The sequence below is a fragment of the Chrysochloris asiatica genome, unplaced genomic scaffold (assembly GCF_000296735.1).
Source record: "Chrysochloris asiatica unplaced genomic scaffold, ChrAsi1.0 scaffold00183, whole genome shotgun sequence".
NCBI classification, from domain to species: domain Eukaryota; kingdom Metazoa; phylum Chordata; class Mammalia; order Afrosoricida; family Chrysochloridae; genus Chrysochloris; species Chrysochloris asiatica.
The window spans coordinates 2202013-2219920 of record NW_006408701.1 but is presented as its reverse complement, the minus strand read 5'-3'; the positions used below and the strand labels follow the sequence as shown (position 1 = coordinate 2219920).

At 40.6% G+C, this 17908-nt stretch overlaps 1 protein-coding gene across 1 annotated transcript in view; it reads left to right on the top strand.

The window, feature by feature from the left end:
* DOCK11 (dedicator of cytokinesis 11) overlaps nucleotides 1–17908 on the top strand; it is a 280134-nt gene that overhangs the window by 257796 nt on the left and 4430 nt on the right. Inside the window, exons 48-53 of the mRNA XM_006872109.1 lie at nucleotides 3076–3189; nucleotides 3759–3905; nucleotides 6866–7076; nucleotides 7458–7648; nucleotides 8103–8203; nucleotides 11480–11618. Of these exons, the coding sequence (XP_006872171.1) occupies nucleotides 3076–3189; nucleotides 3759–3905; nucleotides 6866–7076; nucleotides 7458–7648; nucleotides 8103–8203; nucleotides 11480–11618 (903 nt within the window). The remainder of the gene's footprint in view (nucleotides 1–3075; nucleotides 3190–3758; nucleotides 3906–6865; nucleotides 7077–7457; nucleotides 7649–8102; nucleotides 8204–11479; nucleotides 11619–17908) is intronic.

Here is a 17908-nt window from a genome sequence, read left to right as displayed (position 1 = left end):
ACCCTACACAGGGCCACTATGAGTCAGAACCAACTCAACAGTACTTAACAACAAAAACAATATCTCAAAGAAAGGAGCTCTTGGTAGCATAGTCGATTATGAGCTTGTCTGGTAACCGCAGGGCCAGCAGTTTGAATCTATCAGTTGCTTCGCAGGAGAAAGGAGACTTTCTGCTTCTAAAAAGATTTCGCTATGAGTTGAAACTGACTTGGTGGTACACAACCGCCACCACCACCTCAAAGGAAGAGTCCTGGTGTGATGGTGTAGGATAAAGATAAGTCTGTGGTTCAAACTCCCCAGTGGCTCCTTAGAAACCCTATACATGGTCCCTATGGGTCAGAATAGACTTGATAACAATATCTCAAAGGAGACAAGACACACCTCACAGGAATCCTGGGTCATGTACATAACAAAGCCCCTTCCCAAATAGCATTTGGACCACAGGCATAGAGGTGAGGACTTACAACAAATATTTTCAGGAGACACCAATTGAATCCATAAAAACCAGTTGTTCTCAAAATATTTTCATACAGGAACTTGCCCTCTTCTCCTAAGAGTGCACAAAACATCAGAATTGTCTTTGCAAAAACAAACAAACAAACATAAAAGCTGTAGAATTTGCATGTTGCCCAGGAAAGAGCCATAGACATGATTCTAACTAACCTCTGTAATTCTTTGGGGAGATTAAAGACGTTGACAGTGGGAGGTAGTAAGATGCTTGTAGTAAGTAGCCCTATTGTGAAACGTTTTCTCAATGTTGGCCTGCCGGATAAAACTTGAAGCTAGTGGGCGTGGTTATGGGTTTTCCAAGGCAGTAAATCTTAACAGGAGTAGAAAGCCTCAGGTTTCTCCCTCAGAGAGACCGGTAGATTCCAACTGGTGACCTTGTTCTTAGCAGCCCAATTCATAACCCACTAGGCTATCAGAGCTCCTAGATAAAACTGGATACTGTTGTTAGGTGCCAATCGAGTCAGTACCGACTCATAGCGACCCTATGCACAACAGAATGAAACACTGCCCAATCCTGGGCCAACCTCACAATTGTTGCCATGCTTGAGCCCACTGATGAAACTTGATAAAGGGTAGTAATGAAGAGTAATAGCATTCTGAAGAGCTCTTGCCCTCAGCATCAAACAAATTTTTATATACTCAAATCTCTAGGTACATAATATTATTTTTTTCCCTCTGCTATGCTTGGAAGGTGTAATTTAGGGTTCAAGGCATTTTTTAAAAGTCTAAGAATTTGTCCTTAAATATAAAGGCAAACTTTTGTTGTTAAAGAAGTCCCCAAAATTGAAAACACATACACTTAATATTATCTGGGTAGTGTTCTAATCTCGGCTCTATGCTGCTTCTGATCAAACCAGGCCTTTGAACTTGTTCTTCTCAGTTCAGTCATGGCCAATGGAGCAACACCATAACAGATCCAAATTTGGAAACTGTGTGCATACTGGAATAGAGAAAAGTCTGGGTCAGTGCCCTGCTAGAAACGTAATCTCCCTCTTGGAAAGCAAGGTCAGCATGCTTATTGCACAGCAACCAAATCTCTTGATGGCAGACATGACTGACTGGTCCACTTGGAATGCTCACCACAGTCCAGGCCATAATCCAGTCTCCCACATCAGGCTCCTGAAAGGACTCACTTGCCCTCTCCTGAGAGTCCCATTCCAGGACTTTGACCTGGGATCCCCCCATTCTGGTTACTGTTCCATTTCACCCCAATGGTCAGAATTTCAGTCTGTTCCAATTTCAGTGGATCAGCCATGACTAACTGGTTCAAACCAGATTGAAATCCTGGAGCAAACTTACTTTTTCTCCCCAGGTCTGTGTCTTCCTCTCTCTGCCACACTTTTAGAGCATGTCTGAAATATTGTAGTGGAGTTCAAGTGAGTGTGTTCAATAATAGCACCTAGATCAGACGAAAGGGCTTCAAAATGTGTGCGGTAAAACGCCAGTATCTTTTAATTCCATTTTTTCCATGAACTTTTTGAAGTTCCTTCATATAGATGTATTGTCTCATAGGCCATTCTTTGCCAAGAATCATCATTCTTCTATTCAAGGATTACAACCTAAGAAACTTTGTAGAAGTTTCAAAAGAAAGAAAACCTATTTTTCTGACTCATAGGTTGAAGATCTGACTGTTAGAACCTCAGAGAGTGTTTTACTACTGAACCAACCAATGGTAGAGAAGGACAAAAACTCTATCTTCTCTGTACATTGAAGGAAATGGTATTTCTTATTTCCTTGCCAGAGTATACGGGTGTGTGTAGATTGCCTGGCATTCTATTTGAAGTGAAGCAATTGCTCTAGAGCATGGATGGATAATTTTCTGTGTATCCCTATGGGATGGATGGAAACGTATCAGAGATAGCAGCCAGAAGAGTAAGGGAAGGTTCCCTCAGACTTCAACTCAACTGCAGGAGATCATATGGAAGGGATTTAGAGAAAGAACTTCTGCTTCTGTGCTCACCCTTCTCTGGGTACACAGAAAGATATACACAGGGACTTCAAAAAGTTCATGGGAAAAAAATGGAATTGAGAGACAATGGAACTTTTCCACGAATTTTTTGAAGCCTCATCTTCTTGGAAAATGACCATGAACTTGTGTCAAAGCAGTCCTTGTTGAGATGTATTTAATTTTGTGGCTGTTTTTTATCTTAATCTCCAAAAGTTTTTGCACAGATTGTCTCTTCTCGTGTCTATCCACCTGAAGACTCAAACAAAGCGTTTTATTTTTCTTTTAGTGAAACTAAATCTGGCACAGAGGAAAGAGTAGTGAATGATAGTTGGATATTTTAAAGGGATAAATTGCTACTAAGATGAATCAAAGAAGTTTGGCATTGAAGAGGGCAGTGTTAGTCGGTCATTCTAAACTCTACCCTGAGACCTAAAGTGGTTAAGGGCTTCTGTCTAATGGTGACAAAGGGATAGAGGGGGTACAAGGAGTGGCCCCACAAAAATGACCTTGCAAAGGAATTATTTGTTGGTCTGGTTTATTTTCTCATGTATTCATTTTTAAGACATTTAGTAATTATCCAAAAGATAAGACTAATTTTGAGTGTTCTCATTTTTCAGAAACTTACTCAAATCTACAGAACTCTTCATGGAGCTTACACAAAAATCCTGGAGGTTATGCACACCAAAAAAAGACTTTTGGGTACTTTCTTCAGAGTTGCCTTTTATGGCCAAGTAAGTATGCATTAGCTCATAAAGTTGTTTTTTCACTGTGCATATTCACATTTGAATTATTAGATTAGTATCACAGCAGTTATTGGTTGCAGGTTTCTAGCTAGGAAGATTGCCTTTCACCACAGCAGGTAGCTTGTTTGGCAAATGTTAACTTGGGTTCCCATGCCTAAATCCATTAGGTCAGAGTACAACATAAAAGATGTGGATTTTCCCCTTAAGCCTGTGAAATTATGTATTTAGTATCAAGTACCCTGAGCTTTTAATGAAAAAAACAAGTAACTATCAGAGATCTGCAAGCAAATGAATTTGAAAATTCTCATTGATTTGAAGCTAACAGGGTGAATATATGCATGTGGATTTTAATCATATTTTGTTTTTTCAAATCAGATTTTAGCCTACCTGGTTTCCTATTTGCAGTCACTTGAATAATAATTAAAATATATGTATATATCCTTTTAAGAAAACATAATAAAAAAGTAAAGTCTGTTTCAAACTCGTTGCTAGTTTTTGGAGTAATGCTGGTGTGTTCCTATTCTTTAAAAACTCTCATATGTTGAACTTCACAATAGTCCTTTTTTGAAGAAGAAGATGGAAAGGAGTATATCTACAAAGAACCGAAGCTTACCAGCCTCGCGGAGATTTCCCTGAGGCTTGTGAAACTTTATGGTGAAAAATTTGGAACAGAGAATGTGAAAATAATTCAGGACTCAGACAAGGTAACACATGCCCTGCATTTTGAAATCTTCATTAGCTATTTCCACACATTGTACAGTACTCCTGTCTTTTCCCTAGCTGCTGGTTGGTGACACGTGCAAATAGAGCCTTGCTAGATAGTGAATGAAAGCACAGAGGCTTTGGAGTCAGAGAAAGCAGGATTCAAGTCTCCATACTCTGCCACTCACTAGTTGTGTGATAGTGGGGAAATTGCTTAACATCTGTGCCTCATTTTTTTTTTTTTTTCATTACTAAAATGAAGACGGTAATAATGCTTATCTAATGGAATTGTTTTCTGGTGTGGTGCTGTAGGATCCGCACTGGACTGCAAACCACAAGGTCAGCAGTTCAAACTCACCTGCTACTCCTCGGAAACCCTATATAGGGTCACTATGATTCGGAACCGTCTCGACGGCACTTAACAACAACGATGGGATTGTTGGGAAGCATAGTGGCTCTGTAGGATAGGCACAGGACTGCAAACCACAAGGTTGGTGGTTCAATCCCACCAGCTTTTCCGTGGGAGAAAGATGAGGCCAGTTTCTCTGCAGGAGAAATGAGACTTTCTGCTCCCGCAAAGATTTCAGAATCCTCAGAAACCCTATACGGGGTCGCTGAGTTGGAACCAACTGCATGGTACTTTAACAACAATGGAGTTGTTTATGAATTAAATGGATTAATAAATAGAAAGTGATTTGTAGAGCTCTTTGCACTTAAAAAGCAGAAATGATCACAGATGCTGGTACTGGTATGGAGCTGTAGGATAAGTAGTGGATTGCCAACTGTAAGGCTGGCAGTTCAAACCCAGCAGAGCCTCCTCAGAAACCCTGTTGATATAGGGCTGCTATGAGGTGGAACTGACTTGACAGCACTTAACAACAGTCATGCTCAAAACAAATGAATTATTATTGTGACTCCCCCCGTTCATTATACAACATAAGTTTTCATTGCATACTCATGATTTAAATCATCTTGGGGCACACATTTCATCTTTAGGTACCCTTAGTTCAGTGATACTATATTAAATCTGCTATAAACTAGGTTTAGGAGTGATGCCTAGAGGCCTTTTTCTAGGAAATATATAGTTTCTCAAAGGAGCTCTGGTAACATAGTGGTTACGAATTGGGCTGCAAACCGCAAGGTCAGCAGTTCGAAACTACCAGCAGTTCTGCAGGAGAAAGATGAGGCTTTCTGCTCCCGTACAGATTTACAGCCTCGGAAACCCTGTACAGGGTCACTATGAGTCGGAACCAATTCCACCGCACCTAACAACAACAACATAGGCAGAAGTTTCAAGAAAACACAATAGGAATACCTAACCATCCTTAGTTGCTAGGGGTGTATCCATGATGAGAGCTGATTTTTAAGGTTGTTAAGTGCCATCAAGTTGGTTCCGACTCATAGTAACCTTGTATTGGGGTTCTGAGGAGCGGCTGGTGGGTTTGAACTGCCGACCTTTATGGTTTGCAGTCCAGTGCTGATCCTACTGCACCACATCAGGTAGGAAGGACTTATAGTGTTCTTGTTGTCAAGTGCCCTCGAGTTAGTTCCAAATCATAGCAACCCTGTGTAGGGTTTCCAGGGAGTGGCTGGTGGGTTTGAACTACCAATACTGTGGTTAGCAGTCCAGTGCTTATCCTACAGTGCCACACCAGGCCCTAGATATATAGGTTCAGGATTTATAGGCATAGCCTAGCGAGTGAGTCTGGTGTACTTGGTGCTACTCAATGCACTCAAGAGCTAGTGAAAAGCCCATTGGCAAAGGTAAAGGCATTTCATTGTCTACCATGAGCATAATCTTATCACTTTGTAGGTTTACTCATATCAGTTGCAGACCATGACACTCCTGCGTCCATATGAATAATGTAGGATGGGATTCAGAGAATGCAGCCTAAAGTACCCACCCTCATTATGTCAAACACTGCTGGTGGATGTACACATTGTTGTTGTTGTTAAGTGCCGTGGAGTTGGTTCCAAACCATAGCAACCCTGTAAAGGGTTTCCGAGGAGCAGCTGGTGAGCTTGAACCACCAACCTTGCAGTTCAAACAGCTTTGCAGTCTGGTGCATTAACCCACAGCGCCACACCATGACTCCGGATGTACACATTAGTAAACCATTTTGTAGGGTCATTGGGTGTTACATATAAAGACTTTAAAAGATGCAACTTCATTTGCTAAGTAACTTCCAGGAATTTATCTTCAGGGGGGAAAAACAATCCAAAAAATGGTCATCGAGGCATTATTTATAATAGCAAAATGTTGGAAACCACCCTGCGTCTGTTAATAATAAGAATAATTCAGTAAATGTTGTGTATCCATTCAGCCAGTAAAACTCATGTGAATGTAAGGAAGGGCTAATGGAAAGGGTAAACACAGGGAGGAAAGTGGCAACAGTGCTGTTGTGGAGATCGCAACCAGTGTTATCAAGCAAAACGTGGTGGAACCGTCAGATGGAAAACCGATTTTCTCTATACGCTTTCACCCAAATCACATTTTTTTAAGTCATGTGAATGGCAATGATACAGAACTTTAATAACTATGATCTATTTGGGGGAGAGGGGCTGGGTCTAGGAGGAAGGAGTGAGGATTAGGACTTCACTTCTCCAATCTATTGTTAAGGAATCCAATTACCGAACAGTGTTTAGTTTTGTGAAGAGAAAAAAAGATTGGAAGGAAATCCATGAAAATGTGAATGATGGTCATTCTAGGTGGTAGCATTACTGCTTTTATTTTCATCATATACTTGTTATCTCCAAATTGGTGTCTGTAACTTCCTTGTAATCAGAAGGAAAAGATGTTTTTAAAAAAGAGCAGAGATCTCCTTCAGGTGTTTATTCAATTGGGGATATAATCTTAATGATAGTGTTCTTCAATTGATATTGAAAGAATACTTCACTATTATACTCCCTTCTCCCTTTCATTGACTTAAAACAAAACAGAAAACCCTTTTGTATTTCCTAGGTAAATGCCAAAGAACTTGATCCAAAATATGCTTATATCCAAGTCACTTATGTGAAGCCCTATTTCGATGACAAAGAACTCACAGAAAGAAAGACTGAGTTTGAAAGAAATCATAATATCACCAGATTTGTTTTTGAGGCTCCCTATACTTTATCAGGCAAAAAGCAAGGTTGCATAGAAGAACAGTGTAAACGCCGAACAATCGTGACTAGTAAGTAGGACTGCACGTCAACTTCATATTTGTCTTTTTCATACACATGAGTAGCAGCTAGCCCGCAGGAAAAGGTAACTGAAATCTTAGTCATTGTGGTGCGGTTCAGTCACTGGTTTGCACAAACATGTCTGTGTGATAAGCCATCATTTTTCCATATGTAATTTGAGATTGCTCATCAGTGTTTCATAAAGAGAATTTCTCTTCAGTTCTATACCCGGAAGACACTCTATGTACCCCTCAGGCATCTTCCAGAGAAAGCATGAGGAGAACTGAGCACAAAGAGTTGTTTTTGTATGTCTGTGTGTTTTTTTCTTTAATTTGGCTGTTTTAACACCTGATCTTTTCAGATAGTAAAATCAGCCTTATTGTTTTTAATAGCATCAAACTCGTTTCCATATGTGAAGAAAAGGATCCCTATAAACTCCGAACAGCAGATTAATCTAAAACCAATTGATGTTGCTACTGACGAAATAAAAGATAAAACGGCAGAGCTACAGAAGCTTTGCTCCTGTGCTGACGTGGACATGATTCAGCTCCAACTGAAATTGCAGGGCTGTGTTTCTGTGCAGGTACGCTGGTCACCAACCAAGTATGGAATATTGTTGGATGTGTCTCTTGCTTGCATGAAGGTGCAGGTAGCAAGCCTCTGTTGTTATTTGTGCTTTACATATTACAGAGTGCAAAGCCCAGGGCTTTACTTTGTATTAACTTACTAAAGCAATTATATGTAAATTAATTTCTAGAAATGATGTATGTCCAAGGACTCAGACATACGTTCATATGACTGTAGCCAAGTCATCTATTTATATAACAGAAATCATTAACTAATGCATTAGAATGTTTTCCCTACAGATTATCTGCTTTAGTTAATGATTTTCTAAATGAAATTTTGTTAGAATACTGTTTTTCAGATATGGATCTTCTAGATATTTTGTTTTGGTTTTTGATCATGAGAAATGTGAAAACAATTTTATTGCCTTTCTGGTAACTCTCTTATTTTTATTTATTCTTTTCACAATTTAGGTCAATGCCGGTCCATTAGCATATGCAAGAACTTTCTTAAATGACAGTCAAGCTAGCAAATACCCACCTAAAAAAGTGAATGAGTTGAAAGACATGTTTAGGTAAGTCTTTAGACCAGGACACTATTTTTTTCTCCGTATTTTTCTTTAAGGAAAAAACAATTCCCAAACAATGTTCTTGGTAGCTGCTGTGGAGTTGACTCCCAGCTCATGGGACCCCTTGGATCAGATCTTTGTGACCCGTAGGATTTTCATTGGCTGAGTTTTCCGAGGTACATCACCAGGCCCTTCTTTCAAATCCATCTTAATCTGGATGCTCTGCTCAAGCCTGTGTCGCATGACCACAACACACACCCCACCACTGACAGACAGGTGATGGCTGCACTTGAGGTGCATTGACTGAGAATTGAACCTAGGTGTCCCACATGAAAGGCTAGAATTCTACCACCAAACTGCCACTGGTACCCCTCACCCCCCAACCCACCCACCCCCAGTCACTCTCCTCATCACAAAGACATTCCTTTTTTTTTTTTTAATTAGCAATTTATTCATATCACATTGTTCTAGACGCCTAAATTACGGATTTCCAAAAGTCAACAGCTTCAATATTCTGCAGACTCCTTAAATTGTAAATGATCCAAGCAGGTCCTCTGAAGATAAAAAAATCTGAAATCCTCACCAAAGGTATTCTTAAGTCATTTGTGCAAAAGATATCCAGACAGCAGCCGTTTTCCTCCCGAAGGAACGCACCTTTGGCAGGGTGTTGTAATGATCTAACCCCTAAATAGCACATTTTCTACACTAATAAATTCATATATTCATGAATATATCCCGCCTCATGCCGTGGATATTCTGTACACTTAAGATACACAAAAAGCGTTTCTCCATTTTCCTGGCAAAGAAAAGCAGTCTGGGAGCCGGCCCCAGCCCTCCAGAGACCACATGAAGAACGTGGTCAAGGAAGTCTAGGCTGCTACTTCCTTCATGTTCCGAGCCCGGGGCCGAGCTGCCTCACCGGACATGGGGCGGCCATGCACCCTAGTCCAGAGGCTTGGCTGTCCAAAGTCTCGCAGGCCTCACACACACAACCAGTCTCCATTCCACTGCCTCCAGCAGAGATGAGCACACCTGGAGCTGAGGAGGCAGAAAAAGTCCACAATGACATTCTTAGAAGACTTTGTGCTCCTTTACAGTATTTAAGCAGTGACCTCCTACTGGTACTTCAAGTAGTAAGGAACTATGTGATCTCTTTCATGCTTCTCAGGCCATTAACAGGCCCTAGTTGGTGTGGCGCTGTAAGGTCAGCACTGGACTGCGAACCATAAGATTGGCAGTTCGAACCCACCAGCTTGTCCTTGGAAACCCTATATAGATAGGGTCACTATGAGTCAGAACCGACTCAATCAACGGCAGCTAACAACAACAACAGTTATCCAAGAGGTTGAATATGTTTACTTTATTGCTGTGGTATTTTAAGTGACAAGAACTCAAGCCTGCATTCATTAAGTGCCTTAGTGACTGTAATAGCATTTCAGACCACTTGTAAGGAGTCCTAAGGAGCTCTGGAAGGAGCTCTCATAGTGCAGTGGTTATGAATCGGGCTGCGAACCTTAAGGTCGGCAGTTCGAAACTACCAGCTGTAATGCGGGGAGAAAGATGAGGCTTTCTGCTCCTGTAAAGATTTACGGCCTCAGAAACCCTGTACAGGGTTGCTGTGAGTCGGAACTGACTCCAAGTCACATAACAACAACAACAACAACAACAAATAAGGAATCCTGGCATGGCGCTGTAGGATAAGCATGGGACTACAAGGTCAGTTTGAACTGCAGGTCAGTGGTTCAAACTCACCAGGTGCTCCTCGGAAATCCTATACAGGATCGCTATGAGTCGGAACCGACTTGATGGCACTTAACAATAACAACAGCAGGGTAGAAATAACCCTGGGGGCGCTGTGGGTTAGGCATTGAGTTGCTAACCACAAAGTTGGCAGTTCAAACCCACCAGTCGCTCCTCAGAAGAACAATGAATCCGTCTGCTTCTGTAATGATTTATAGTGTCAGAAACCATATGGAGCAATTCTATTTTTCCTATAGGATCACTGAGTCAGAATCAACTCACCTTCAGTGGTTTTCAGGTCAAAATAAAAGTGGGGCTGGAAGAGGGTTCACAAATTGGCTCCTCTGCTTTGTCCATACTTCTACTTAGAGTCTACCAGTCTAGGGCATGGGATATTTTGTCTCCAGTGAGCATCCCTGTAAACTAAGGCATGTGTGAATGTTCTTACACTAAACACATTTTGTTTAATATATTTAAAAATATTTTACTTGCAGAAGGAGCAACAGACTCAGGTGAAATAAACTAAGGAGAAATCTGATAACCTGTTCACTTATTTATTTGCTCCTAACTCACTCATTTTCTTTTCCTGTCTGCATGTTTTCAGCTGTTCCATGTTGCAGAGTAACTAGTAGTCATTCCTTCACCAGTATTTATTAATGCCCGGCATGTGCAAAGGACTCTACTAGTTGCTAGGACAGAAATCTCAAACAAATGGCCAATGCAGTACTTTGTCTCTTAAGACCTATACTCTAATTGTGGACATTAAGCACATGAAATGATGGAAAACGATTTTTAGGATGGATCATCAGTTTCTTTCTGTTTTGTTTTGTTTTTTTTTGGAGCATCAATTTCTTCTAGAGACTTAACACCTATAGGAACCCAGTACTCTTCTGCTCAGCACATGTCATTCATTGTTAATTGCCATGGCTTTGACTCCTACTCCTAGCAACCCCATGTGCATAGACTAGAACTGCTTCATAGGGTTTTCAAGGCTTCCCAAGTAAGTCTCTAGACCGATTTTCTCTTAGGCTATTCTGGTGGGTCCAGACTGCCTAATAGTTGAATGCCTAATCATTTGAGTTACTCAATAATCCACTGCCAAGAGTTGGTTCTGACTCATAACAACCCTAATTATAGGGTTCATGAGACTGTAAATCTTTACAGGATCAGACAGCCTCATCTTTCTTCCACAGAGCGACTGGTGAGTTTGAACTGACAACCATGCAGTTAGCCTAACCAGGGTTCCTACTGGAAACACAAAATGATTTTTAATGAATCACTCATTATCTACAGGTGCCAATTAACACAAATTTAGCTGAATTTAGTAAAAAGGCTACCTAGAGGATATGTGCTTAAAAGTAAGTTTTGAAGAGGGTAAGAAACCAAACGGCAGAGAGAGTAAAGAAAAGAGTGGAAGTATTTCAGACGTAGGATATATCCTTGGCAAAGGCACAGTGAGAACAAATCTTCCTTCTAGGTAAGCCATGATTAAAGTATTAAATTGTCAGAAACAAAACCTTTATCTTTGATGTTCATCCATAGGAGATTTATACAAGCCTGCAGCATTGCACTTGAACTAAATGAGCGGCTAATTAAAGAAGATCAAATCGAGTACCATGAAGGGCTAAAGTCAAATTTCAGAGACATGGTGAAAGAATTGTCGGACATAATCCATGAGCAGGCAAGTATTAGAGTGGTTGAAAATGAGAACATGATCTGCGGTCCCTTTAGTAAAACCTATCACAGTGAACCCTGTGCATGTCGGGACTGGGAAAGGCTGCCAGACTTTTCCAGGTCTCACAGTTTTCTACCTTTGATAGAATGCAGTCTAACCACTTTTCTATCATGCTCTATTAGTAGAAAATATTTGAGTTTTCCTTTTCAAACAGGTTTCTGCCTAACTCAGGTTCTGACTTTCACAGGTTTTGCTGGGCTTTGAAAATTCTGACCTTAAATTGTCTCAATCTGTATTTTAAACATTTGTTCATGTGGCCCTTAAAAGCAGCTAAATGATATAATGCACACTGAGTTTGAAGCAATTCTCTGAAGCAATTGCTGCAGCAATTATCGGTAATAAACTACCCTGTTCTGTGTGTCACAGTGTTGGTGTGGTGTGTTTGTTAGGTGCCATTGAGTCCATTCTAACTCATAGCCATCCTATGCACAACAGAATGAAACTCGGCCCGGCCCTCCTGCAGCATCTTCACAGTTGTTGTTAGTTTGAACCCATTGTGACTGCCACTGTGTCAATCCAACTTATTGGGGGCGGTCTTCCTTTTTTCTCTGACCCTCTGATTTTCCACACATAATGCCCTCCTCCCTTCTCCAGGGACTGGTCCCTCCTGAAAATATGTCCAAAGTACAAGAGATGAAGTCACACCAGCCTTGCTTCTAAGGAGCAGTCTAGCCTTGCAGTTCACACCAACTAGCTATTCCTCATATAAATCCCTTACAGGGTTGTTAAGAGTTGGAACCAACTCGATGGCACTTAACAAAGAAAAGGTATATAAAACTAATTTCAGAGAGAGAGAGCGCGCATTTGACTCAAGGTCAACTTGCTTTTGTTTTTCCAGAAGTGTCCCTCCTTCTCTGTTTCCCACAATTACACTGCAGTTCTTTGCATACTAACCACTGTCAGCTTTTTCAGAAACACACTGTTTGCACGAGAGTCTCACACAGGGGAATGCCTTCAATCACTGGACTGCCCATACCAGGAAAGAATCGGGCTCTTCTTTCAGGAACCAGCTTTCAAGAACATGTTCTCTAACGGGTTGTAGTCAACCTCATTTCTTTGAAAAATTCTTTATACTCTTAAAAATCAGGAGTTTGAAGTGTTTCTAAAGTCAATGTTTAGTTTATTGAGTGTTTTCATATATTAGTAAGAAAATGAAGACGGCTTTTTAATAAGCTTAAGGAGCCCTGGAGATGCTGTGGGTTAGGCATTGGGCTGCTCCCTGGGAGAAAGCTGAGGCTGTCTGCTCCCGTAAAGATTGACAGTGCCAACTAATTAATTATGACATAATTTGGCTGAAAGTGGTGATTGGCTCTTGGCTTGTGCAATTTTCCAGTTAGAGTTTGCTACATTACTTGTAACTGCTATTAACATCCACTCACAGAGGTCTTGTGCAGCAGATTTGCCAGTGCAGTATGTCCTTTGATTTCTTAACTGCTGCTTCCATGAGTGTTGATGGTGGATCTGAGCAAAATGAAATCTTTGACAACTTCATTCTTTTCTCCCTTTATCTTGATGTTATTTACTGGTCCAGTGGTGAGGATTTTTTTTTTCCTTAACAAAAAGCTCAATTTAATTCTTTTGAAAGAAACCAAAGGTACTATGCTATCAGCAAGAAAAATTATCATAAAACAAAAATTATATTTCTGAAACACATAAAGGAGAAAAGCATAGTAATATGAACTTGTAGTTTATTTTATGCCTAATCACTTGCCAGTCTCTAAATCACCAATGGAATTAGAATGAGGATAATGCAGCTAAATACAACTACGTATGTATGTAGGTGTGATACACACACATTACAGTGCTTGGCATATAGTAATGCTCAGTGGTGAGGATTTTTGTTTCCTTTACACTGAGGTGCAACCAATACTGAAGGCTGTGGCCTTTGATCTTCATCATCAAGTATTTTAAGTCCTCTTCGCTTTCAGCAAGCAAGGTTGTATCATCTGCATGCATATTGTTAATGGATCTTCCACCAAATCCTGACACCACCATCTTCTTCATACAATCCAGCTTCTCAGATTATTTGCTCAGCATCTAGATTGAATATGGTAACAGAATACAACCCTGGCACACACCTTTCCTATTTTTAAACCATTTAGTGTTCCCTTGTTCTGTTCGAACAAACTGCCTCTTGGTCTGTGTTCAGGTTCTTCATGAGCACGCTCAAGTGTTAGGGAATACTCATTCTCCACAATGTTGTCCAGAGCTTATCATGATCCACACAATCAAAAGCCTTTGTGTACTCAATAAAGCGCATCATTCAATCTTGCTGATGAATGTGACACCGTTGCTTTTCAATTTCTCATTCACGGCCTAGTAAACTATGTGATTGTCAGTTTCAAAATGGCCAATACTTTTTCATTCCAACTCACTAATACCTAGAATATTGATATTTATGCATTCCATTTCATTTTTGACAATGTCCAATTTTCCTAGATTCTTACTTCCTGCATCCCATGTTCCTATTATTAATGGATGCTTACAGCTGTTTCTCTTCATTCTGAGTTGTACCCCATCAGCAAATGAAAGTCTGGAAAGCTTTACTTCATTTGCGTCATCAAGGTCAGCTCTTCTTTGAGGAGGCAGCTCTTCCCTAGTCTCATTTTGGGTGCCTTCCAATCTGAGGGGCTCATTTTGCAGCACTATATCTAACAATATTCAGGTGGTTTTCATCATGTTTCAATATTCTGCTACTATCTGACAGTGTTCCACTACTATTCATAAGGTTTTCTGTGACTAAATATTCAGAAGTAGTCCCTCTGTCCTTCTTCCTCATCTGTCTTTGTCTGGAAGCTCATCCTGTCCACCATGGGTGACCCTGCTGGTATTTAAAATAACCCGTGGCATAGCTTCCAGAATCACAGCAACCCACATGCCACCACAATACGACAAACTGATAGACGAGTGGTGACTTTGTAGACTATGTTCTGCCAATTGACCGAGTTGTCCCCTGAAAGTATGGTCCTGAGCCCCAGGCCCATCTGCTGTTCAGTTTTCTGTCTTTTTCAAAGCAGTGCAACTGACCAGAAATGGGAAGGTAGGGAGCCATTCTATGTCCATTATTGTCTGTATTTCAAGCTCAGCTCAAGTACAATGTGGATTGCAATGTCATTGTCCTGACATGTACTTTTATCAAATAAACTGTGTGGTGTCTTCCTAGAAACTCTCTAATTCATGGGTTTCTGCTCCTCTCTGTGCAAGGGGGTGGGGGGAGGCAAACACTCATCCTACATAAAAGATATAGAACAATTGCATGTGTCATTTTAAGCCAGTGTGTATTATATTTACAGTTATTTAATTTGCATACATCTCCATGACCTAGACTTGAACTTCATGTCATTCAAACTGAAAGCAAATTATTCAATGTACTGTTATTATTGTGATCCACATATTTTATAAAGTGGTTTGTTTTGTTTTCCCTGAAGCTCCGTTTTCAATCTGCCGTTATACTTCCTACCCATTGATGTTACTTAATTCCCGTAAGCCATGGCTATTCTATTTTAGACCCTTGCTAAAATATTAGTTATATTGAGGGAGCCTTGGTGGTACAGTGGTTAAGCACTCAGCTGCCAACTGAAAGGTTGGCAGGTCGAACCCACCAGCTACTCCTCAGGAGAAAGGTACTTATGTAAAGCTTATATTCTAGCCTGGAAAAACCCTGTGAGTTGGCATTGATTCAACAGCAGTGGGTTTGTCTTTGTTTTCTTTTATGTTGAAAACTAGCCAAGAGTTCTCTTATCTTCTAATGTTTTATATTTGTACAACCTTTCTGTCATCATGCCTCTTCTGTAAATATGCAGATGTACACTCCTTTGGGAAAATGTTGACTTTATGGTGCATTTTTAAAAATCAATTCATATTTCCCATTAGATTCTCATATTAAAAATGGCTTTTCATAGTCACACGTTTCAAGGAGACATTATTTCCCCGAGGCAAATGTAATAATCAAAAGAAGATAAAGGGTTGTATATGAAAATATGAAATATTCTCTTGGGCTCCATAAATATCACTTGACCATAAGCTATGGCCTGGATGTTCCCTGGCACTTTTAAATGTAATAAGTTACAGTATCCTAGTTGTTAGGTGCAGTCAAGTCAGTGCCAACTCATAGAGACCTTGTGCACAATAGAACGAAGCAGCGTCCAGTACTGCACCTGAGCGCATTGCTGCTGCCACTGTGCCAGTCCATCTTGTTGGTGGTCTTCCCCTTTATCTCCATCCTTCCACTTTACCAAACATGATGTCCTTCTCTAGGGACTGGTCTCTCCTGATAATATGTCCAAAGTATAAGAGACAAAGTCTGGCCATCCTGGCTTCTAAGGAGCATTCTGGCCGTATGTCTTCCAACACAGATTGGTTTGCTCTTTTGGCAGTCCATGGAACTTTTAATACTCTCTCCTACAACACCGTAACTCAAATGCATCAGTTCTTCTATGGTTTTACTTATTCATTGTCCAACTTTCACATGCATATGAGGGTATTGAAAATACCATGACCTGGGACAAGCACAACTTTCTCCTCAAACTGATATCTTTGCTATTGAATACTTCTAAAGCAGTGTCATGCAGCAGATTTGCCTAATGCAATACATCTTTTGATTTCTTTTTTTTTAATGTTTTGTGAATTATGTGATAGTTTACATGGGAGAACATTAGTTTTACATTCATTCTATATCGTCTCATTGCCATGGTTACAATCCCCTCCATGCATCATCAACCAACCAAAGGGTATACCCTGCAAGCCTGCCCCCCCACTCCCTCCCTCAGTCTTCAGCACATAGTCGCTCTCCCTCTCTGGATGTAAAGTCCCCAGCTGCTTCATTGCTCCACGTCATCTTCTCTGCCTCCATTTCAGCCATCACTGCTTCTATGGGTAGGGTCCCGCTCTCAGCTCTTCTCCATTGATGGTCCTAAGGACCTCCGCTCCTAGACTGGAAAGTTAATCACTCCCCTCCTTGTTATAAAACATCTACCTTTACATTTCCAGCCTTCACAATCAGTCCTGATAACAATTATTCACTATTGTATCGCAAGAGACCCGTCTGCATTTCATTTCTTCAGCCCCGTCTAGACAGATTGGATACTTCTCACTGGAGATTCTACCTTCCTCCAGGCCCTCTGGATCTAGATCTTTTGATTTCTTGACTGCTGCGTCAAGTGTTGATGGTAGATCTAAGTAAAATGTCTTTAACAGCTTCAGTCTTTCTCAGTCTATCTTAATGTTATTTATTAGTCCAGTAGCTCTGATAGTGTAGTGGTTACAAATCAGGCTGCGAAATGCAAGGTCAGCAGTTCAAAACTACCAGCTGTTCCATGGGACAAAGATGAGGCTTTCTGCTCCTGTAAAGATTTACAGCTTCAGAAACCCTGTACAGGGTCGCTATGAGTCAGAACCAACTCCACAACACATAACAAGAACAACAGTGGCCTAAAGTTGTTACATGCCGTCAAGACAGTTCTGACTTATAGCAACCCTGTATAAGGTTACCAAGGAGGGGCTGGTGGGTTTAAGCTGCTGACCTTGTGGTTAGCAGTCCAGTGCTTATCCTACCGTGCCAGAGGAGGACTCCAAAGTAAATAGTCCTTTTTAAAACTTCTTCAACCCTTTACGTTTTTAAAAAGGGATTATTGGTCTTTTAGAGTTGCTAGTGGCTGATGTCTTAATTAACGAGGGTTGCTGGTGGCCACTGCAGTGTCTGATATTTTTTGTAACCTATTCCACATGAGGATCCTGTGTGCTTATGGGGTCTAATGGGTATAGTTAACTAGTTGTGTGCTCTCCGGTCACTTCCCACTCAGAGCAGCTATGGCAGAGTAGATACGAAGTGCCCCACAGGGGTTCCTAGGCTGTAATCTGTATGGGAGCAGATCACCAGGTCTTTTCTCCCACAAAAAGGTGTTGGTGAGTTTGAATCACTCTTTTCAGTAAGCTGCTGAACTACTCTGATAAGTATCTCTTAAACCTCTCTTATGCTTTCAAATCGAGGTCATGAGTTACGATCTTTGTAAGAAGAATAGTCTCTATTACGGATTTCATTTCAGCCTTATGACTTGTAGTAACGTAATTGGTATAGCTCAAGATAGCCACTGTAGACCAATTTTCAGGATTAATACAGGAATTTCAGAGCTAACTTGGTATATCAAATATTGAAAGCTTCAGAAGTAAGCTAGAACTTTATAGTGACTACATTGGATATAACATGTATCTGTTCTTTTTCTCTAACGAACCCAAGC